Consider the following 8,094-nt stretch of genomic DNA (forward strand, 5'->3'; position numbering starts at 1 on the left):
TTGGTATAGTGGTGTTAGTGCAGTTACTTTGCTGATTTCAGACATTACATCATGTTTATTAAATGGTAACTGAGATGACTGAGGTACATCAGCCTGAGCTCTAACTCCAACAGACACAGTTGTCTTAGTTCATTTTTCTACCAAGTCAAGTCACCCTTGTAATTGCTTAGGAAAGACTGGAGGGGCACAGAATTTATCCTTGGCAAGGTTTCCTTGGCAAGGAAACCTCCTGTAAACTGACTACATGTTTGGAAAACATACCTGTCTAGTCTAACCAAATGAGAAATGTTGGATAAAGGCTAGTAAACATATCAAGACAAAACAATTACACTTAAATATGAATTTTATTTCTAAGGTTATTTTGCTATAAATTAATAATGAGAATGAGGACATATAGTAAAAGCAGCAGTAGATAGAGAGTGCACAAGAACGTAAAGAATCTGGGGGGAAACATTTGCATGCTGCCCTCCATGACTAACATGTATCTTAGTCTTATATTGAGGAGGAAAAGCCACAAACACATCTGAGGAACACGGGTGTGAATTTTCTCCTCTACTCAACTCACTTAGCTGGTTCCATCACCTACTGAATCTTCACTGAAGGACAAATAAAACAAAGCCAGTGTTGGATGACATTCAGGGTAGTTCCATCTAGACACAGTTTGGAATGTGCTTCGGCCTGGAAAGATGTGTCTTTGCTGGAAGTCAGTGCAGTTGCTCTCTACAGAAATGCTTCCCACTCCCTCCTCTCTAGTTCATAACCCTTTACCCACTCATTAGAGGCTGGCTCTCTAGCCCCCCAAGTTCATGCAAAAGAAGCCAATAGCTATGTTTTCACATGTAACTCAGAATTTGGGAGGGGGCTCTGGTTCGCCTCTTTAGTGTGGTCAGACTTATCAGAAAACTGAGCCTTCCTACACCCCTCTTGGGAAGCCTGGCTCTGTCCAGCTGTCCATAACTGAAAGCCCAAAAGTAACTAGTCACAGATGACTTGTGACCTCTGTAAGCACTGACATGGAACCCTGAACGGACTGTCACTGCTATACAACAGATTTATCCTTACCTCATAGTGCACACTGCACAAAAACAGTGGTACTGTAGTACCTGTGGACCTCCCATAGCTTTTGGGGGGTCAAGTATTGGGCACCAGGTAGGAAAGCTTGTGCTTGCATACTATGCAGGTATAACTGGAATTACAGAGTCATGAATAGCACCATTCAGAAACAAACAATATCATTTCAATCTGCTTTGAAAATGATCTTGCCATGCCTGCTGCCTCTTCCCATCACTATGGTACCACCTGTCTGCAGAACCTTGCATGGCAGTGCCTTCAAGCCCCGAATCCCCTCTGGCCCTGCTCCTTCAGCTCACACCAGCTGCAGATACATGAAGTACTGGGCTGGGCAGAGAAAGGCTATGGAGTCACGACTGTGTATCCACCCAGACATTATTCCAGATCTGACCAAACCTCCACTCTGTTCCTGAGCAACAGGAAACACAGCCAAGTCTTCAGGAAGCAAGTCTGAGCTTCAACAAGCAGTGACCAGGTGGCAATCCCTATGCTGTGGCTGTGTGCACCAGGACATTGCCACTTGTGTTTCTGCAGGGAGATCAGAAAGGCTGCAAGCACCTGCATTTAGATAACTGTGATCTTGAATTTATGCTCTAGCACAGTTTTGTACATTTGCTTTCTGGCTTCTAAATGCCTATGCTACCAAGATGGAAAAGTAGCTCATGATTTTTGTATAAAAGTAGCCTTTTGTTTCCAAGATGGAACTAGATTCTTTGGCTTCAATTTGTAATGTGTTTTTCCATTTAGAAGGGATAAGGTTATTTTTTTAATGGAAAATTACTTCAATTTGAACTTTAAAAAAGATAATTTCTTGCTTTGAATTCAACCCAGGAATGTTTTGCAATCAACAGTCTTTATTTTATACACTTCAATTGAAGAAACTGGGGACCTGGACAGAGTTATCTCCTGAAAGCACGAAAGACATGTTCCCCTGCTGTGATCATCAGCTCTTGAGGAAAAAAAAACACCAAAACACCCCAGATGATTCATTTTGTGTGACCTCTTCCCAATCATCACGAAATTTAAAAAAATCACACGATGTTCAATTGTTTTATTCTCCCCCACTCCTTACAAGTTAAGAACCACAGAGGGAGAAGAGGAGGTAAAGACATTCTGCAAAACTCGTTATATCGCGAAGCGCAAACGAAACAGCAGCATAGACTGGTAATCAACTTCAAGGTTATCTCAAGGATTAGAAAAGGTAGATGTTTGTTCACTTACATTCCAGTCACATCCCTTTCTGACCTCAAGGGTACCAGGCCTCTAAGAGACCTTCAGTACTGTACCCCAATTTCTTTTGGTTTAGACTAGCAATAAGGAACTTCCACTTTAGTCCTCTTTTGCACCTCCAACAAGTCCTTTCAGTACATTCCACTGGCAGAACATGTGCAGCTGTGTTAAACTGTGAAAGGACATGCATGCACATTGGTGTACAGCTCCAGCCAAAGTCTCCTGAAAGCAGTTTACATTCCCTGCATTAGGCCCACTCTTAATAATGCAGCCTAGACTACATCTGTCTGTTTACTTCCAATGATTCCAAGTGGTTGAGTTGGTCCTAAGAGTCACGAAAGCCTAGTGCTCCCCCTGCTGCTACCCAAACCCTTGTCCAACCTTCTGTTGCTTAAATAGGTAGGATGGAGCCCAGAGAGCTTTAGGATGAAACGGAAAAGGTTGGGACTTGATCTGAATTTATATGGGTGCAAGTTCTCATCTATTTTCAACTTTCCCGACATACCTGAAACCCCGTGAACCATAAGGAAATTAACCTACTCCTGAATGAAAGCATAAGAATGACTTAACATTAAAACAATACGAATACAGAAAGCTAAAAGTGGAAGTATAAAAATAAGTCCTCTTACTCTAAGAACTCAACTTAGGCACCCTGCCTCTTTCACCTGAACAAGAAAGCAAGTGCATTTCTTCAGAGCTTTCTTTCCCCTGCCAAGCACAGCTCAGCATGGATTATAACAGGATGGGTAACAGGCCACGTAACACACAAACCAGCTGCATTCCAGCTGACAGTCATAGCACAGCAGCCTGCAGGGGCACACTGTGTGAGGGAACCAGGCATACAAACAAAGCCAGCCAGGTTCCTTGGAGTGTTTTCCACAACAAGTCATGAAGGGGAGAGGAGACCTGCTGAATGTGAGGGGGAAGTGTGCACAGAAAAAATCCAGGCTCAGCTGTGCTCAAAACTAGTTGCAAATAAGGAACCTGGTTAAGGAAACCTCGGCGGCTGCGAGGCAGACACCCCATCCTAGCCCTGGCAAGGCAGCTGATATCAAAGTGCCTGTGTGCAAGGACTAGTTGTGCTGCTTGTGTCTGCCCTCCTGAATGCTCCTGCCTGCAGACAGGCTGGTAGCCCCAACAGGGCAAAGGTTGTCGACATTAGTTCTCCTGCAGACTCTGCAGAGGGACAGCAGTGAGGAGTAGAGACACTGCACAATGGCCTCTTCCTCAGCAATGCAGCTGGTGCGGTGTCTGAGGAGACTGCTCTACAGACAAGGAAGACCACGTGCAAAGTAAAGACCTGCTGCTTCCATCTGACCAGAGAAGAGTGGTTCAGGATAAAGAGGGAAGTGGAATAACAAACATTGGTCTTCCTTGCCACTGGTCATTCACATTTCTAGGAGAATAAAAGAACTGAGGAATGCTGCCACCTTTTAGTGGTTTGCTTATGTGTTCTCAAAGACAACCTCACCTGGATGGTGTGAGAGGCAGGTACAGGACTCCACCTAAGAAAACACACTACCATCTGCAGGCAAGTCTGAAAACAAAAACATTCTCAAGCACGGCAGACTACCTAACGCCAAGGAGTTTCTGCTGAGCTGTATGTTTGTCCAGGGAATGTTTAGAAGCCAATAGTATGTATATACTAATGCAGGGCTCCTGTAAACTTCTTATTTGGACCAGATCTTAGACCACCCAAAAAATCCATTTTTTGCTATGGTGTTTACAATAACAGTCTGTTCATAAAGCAGGTGACTGTTCACTGCTACCATGTGACATTGGTGCTCATATTGATCCTTATAACTCCAAATATCAGAATTCAAGAGCAGCACATGCCATCTCCAACCACTTAGCTAAACGGTGCCTTTAAACTCTCATTAAGACAGTTAAGAATCAGTTATTAAGATGTCACTACTGAAAAATAACTATTGCATTTCTTAAAGTTTAAGAGTAAACAACATTGCCAATATATTATTGCACACAATAAAGGTTTTTGGAACTACAGAGATAAGGAACGGGTAACCTAGAAGACCCAGAACAATGATCCCAGAGCCATTCCAGTTGCTGCTCCAGCAAGCATTCCCAGAGCAAGATCTCCATCGCTGTCACGGTAACGCTCTCGAATGATGACGTGGTTTGCAGGGGGTTGGCCATAAGGTCCTAGGAAATAAGAGATTGTTAGGAGGAGGGCAAAAGAAATGTGTATCTAAATACCATGCATTGCAATTCACCCCCTTCCTTCGACTGAACACTACGATGATGACACTACAGAGGTAGAATCCATTTCTGCTTTGGATTCAGCCTTCACATTAATTAAATAAGTCCAGGGGCCTAGCAACACTTCTAGCCTTGTAAGGGCTTAATATCTGTGAGGAAAACTCATCACAAATGTAAAACTGAACATTGTTCTGCAAAGAACTTATGAATTGCTTGTATCATCCTATCAAACACTTTGTGGATTTAATGAAAGAAATGGGTCTAAAAACTTATTCAGTCTTGAAGTTACAGCAAATAGAGTAGTTCCCTGCCCCCCCCCAAAAAAGAAATCTTTGGCAGCTCTTAAGCCAGCAGTTTATCAGAAACTGTGTATCAGTTATTTACTCTACATTTACTGCCTAGTGCTTCAATTCACCCTTCACATCCTGGACTGATCTGTGGTGTGGTGACAGCTGCTACATTTCTTCTGAAACTGGCCCAGTAGTAAGGAATTACCTAAGACTCAAGAAACCACCAACTGATCATGGTTCTGCACCAGACTTGTCATGTTTTTTGACTTAGCTCCTACCTGCAAATTAAACATGAGTACTGCTTTCCCTTCCAGACATTTCAAGAATATTAAATATTCTTGAAAATCCCACAATGTTTTTTTGTAATAAATTGTGAAGAAATCCAACTAATACAACTGGAAAAGGTTTTCACTGACTCTCAGCGACGCATGACCTCATGAGAGGATTATGTCACTTCAGAGAATGAGCAATGGAGCCCAAAGTACAGGGGTTTAAGTTGGCTGCTGGGGTGAACCTGTACCATAAGTTTTAGTTGCAGTGACCCTGGTGAAGGAAAACATCAAGCCTTGGTTACTGTGCCCAACCTGTAACTAGTACCTTAACACAGAGGACTTGCAAACTGTTCAGGAGAGTTACTGCTTGATGCTGCATCGTTATTACACAGGTTTCTGAGCCTTGATTTACTTGCTGGAAGTTAATAAAAATGGTTCTTGGAACTTTCAACAAGCTGCTGCTTTTCAGCTGCAGAGAACCAACAGAACCCACCTTCCTCTGTGTTTGCATGTATATATTCTGTATCTTCAGACTTCACTAACTTAGATGAAGAAAACTTTAAAAGTTTTAGACTGATGCACCTCTCTTGTAATAAAAAATGGAAAAGGCAAGTGAAATAACCTGACAAATGACAAATGGAAAACAACATCTCCCTTGAAACTGGAAAAAAGTCTCAATAGATATTCTTGTTTGCGAAGCCAGATCATAAGCAATTAGTAAGTTAGACTCCTCATTTACATTACCATGCTATTCTAAAGACCCAATTCTGTAGGAATGGGGCTCTCTATGCAAAACTAACCCTAAATTAAGGCAACTACAATTAAAAGCACACCTTACAATTTTACTCTTTCCTCCTTCTGTTACTGGGCTTGGAAGCTATATAAAAACCTGAACAGAGTAACAGAAGACTTCACAAGGCTGAAATGCTGCCTTATAGCAATTCCAGCCCGTGGGGAAGGAACCAGCTACAACCTTGCTTTGGGAGTGGATTTACCTTTTGAACTTGCATTTAAATAATGAAGCTAGGTATAAGAGCAACAAATGAATTAAAAGCTCCATCAATGGAGTACTGAATCACAGAATCACATCTTTTTCTGGCTCTTGTACCTTTCCTTAGAAAACATGCTATAGTTAGAGAGTTCTGTGTACTTCAAAGAGAGTTTATGAAGTAATTTAACTATGCTTTGATCATAGAGGGAAGGTTAAATCCCTTAATACCAAATTTCACTGCACTTGGTTTGTTGTGAAAGGGTGAGAGAACTTGGTTCCAGTCACAAGTTCAGGTTTCTTTCTTTGTACCCCTCTGTTGTGCAGGAGTGGTGGCTGGTAAAGGATGGTGATTAACAGAGTTAAAGCCAGAAAGACTGACTCAAATGGGTTCTATGGGAAGGTGAAGGATGTGGCTGACACTGATTACCTTGGTATGGATACTGATAGGGAACAGCATAGGCTTGTCCATTGGAGGCATAGAAGACCTGAGGCCCCACGGGGGGATATGCACTGTTGTACTGATCGTAGCCATAGCCATAAACCTGGGGAGATTCAAAATGGTCATTACACAAGTGTTCTTTGCTGTGTAGCCAGTTAAGCATATTGTTCACCTTGCCTTCCTTTCTAATGTAGTTAGAGGTTCACTAAAATATCCAGTCTGTATGATATAGCCTGTCTGCTCCCTGGGGAGGATTCAGAACAGCTGCTTGAAAAAAAAAAAAAGTGCTCCTAAGCAGCATTCACTCTTCACTCTTCCTGGATAGGGAATGGCAGAGGCAGGGCCTTACAGGCAGAGCCCCAGCAGCCTTACCACTTTCTCCTCTCTGCCCTCATGCCAACAATGGCTCTGGAGAGCTTGGAAGTGCCAGGAAGACAGAAGCTGATCCCAAGAAACTCCAACCAACCTTCCTCTAGCACACTGCAAGTTAATGTCAGGTTTAGGACAAATACTCTGTAGCCATATGTTTTGGAAGCAATTTTGGTCTCCAAAAGGGGAGGCCCACAGAGGAGGCTTCCAGTACCACATCTAGTTCTTAACAACTAACAGCAAGGGGCTGGAGCAGAGCACCTGTAGTGCAAAAGCAATACTACTCTAGACTATCCCTTCACATATTACTGCACATCAATCAGAACATCCAGAAATCCCCAGTTGATTCTGCCCCAGGGCTGCTCCTTCACTGCAAAAGAACCGTGTATCCAGGAACTGAAGTTATTTTGTTGCTATGACATCTTGGAAACAACAAAATCCTTCTGTGTTAAAAGTGACAGCTCCAGTCATTAAATCCTATTTTTAAAACTCCTGATCTGATATCTTTTCAGTGCTTACACAATGTGAAAGTGTAGTCACACCTCCTTTATGTTAGAGGCTGTATGGCTAATATCTTTCAAGATTAGCTAAATAAATTCTGCCCTGTCTCTAAGAAGCTTTATTTTCCAAGTTCACTGAGCAGCCATTGCTTTATACACCTCCCAAACAAATCTGCTTCATCCCTTTCAGAGGAAATTCATCTCAAATAAGAGTGACAATAGACAGTTAGTGCCTTACTCTCTGCTGTTGTACAAGCTTTAAAGCTGGATACGACAATACAACACAACACTTTGTGTGTACAGTCTGAGTGCTTGAAGGAGGCTGCTTCTGCTGCCTCACTCATTCTAATGTTCCTGACTGCAACTCTTACCTCAGGTGATGGTGTGGCATAAGCTGTGTAGGGAGGAGGGGCCGAGGAAATGGCTGTCTCATCATACATCACATCAGATCCCACGTAGCCCTAAACACCATGGAAAGACAGCAGTTATCAGCTTTTCCTACAGACTGGCAGCTGCCGTAGTGCAAGGATTAAACCTGAAGACCCCAAAGAAGAAGTAACCTTTAGCCATGCTGCATGTTAAGAAAGCAGTGAGTACCTTAAAAAGGCTGCAAAAGGAAAGTACTTGGAGAGCAGACCTGGGAGAATACAAATGCCTGATCAACCACAGGAAGGAGCCATAAAATTTCTCCCTCTGTGTGTACACACACAAGCAT

The 8,094-nt window shown here is 42.7% G+C and overlaps 1 protein-coding gene across 3 annotated transcripts in view; it reads right to left on the reverse strand.

Moving 5' to 3' along the window:
- Positions 1-325: 325 nt before the first annotated feature.
- PLEKHB2 (pleckstrin homology domain containing B2) overlaps positions 326-8,094 on the reverse strand; it is a 15,399-nt gene continuing 7,630 nt past the window's right edge. For all 3 annotated transcript variants that reach the window (XM_027672533.1, XM_027672536.1, XM_027672535.1), the window contains exons 6-8: positions 7,751-7,840; positions 6,499-6,613; positions 326-4,461 (exon numbers count right to left, since the gene is read on the reverse strand). In XM_027672533.1, coding sequence (XP_027528334.1) covers positions 4,325-4,461; positions 6,499-6,613; positions 7,751-7,840 — 342 coding nt within the window. In that variant the 3' untranslated portion in view covers positions 326-4,324. The remainder of the gene's footprint in view (positions 4,462-6,498; positions 6,614-7,750; positions 7,841-8,094) is intronic.

This window comes from Neopelma chrysocephalum, unplaced genomic scaffold (assembly GCF_003984885.1).
Source record: "Neopelma chrysocephalum unplaced genomic scaffold, ASM398488v2 Primary Assembly neopelma1_97401, whole genome shotgun sequence".
In the NCBI taxonomy this organism is placed as follows: domain Eukaryota; kingdom Metazoa; phylum Chordata; class Aves; order Passeriformes; family Pipridae; genus Neopelma; species Neopelma chrysocephalum.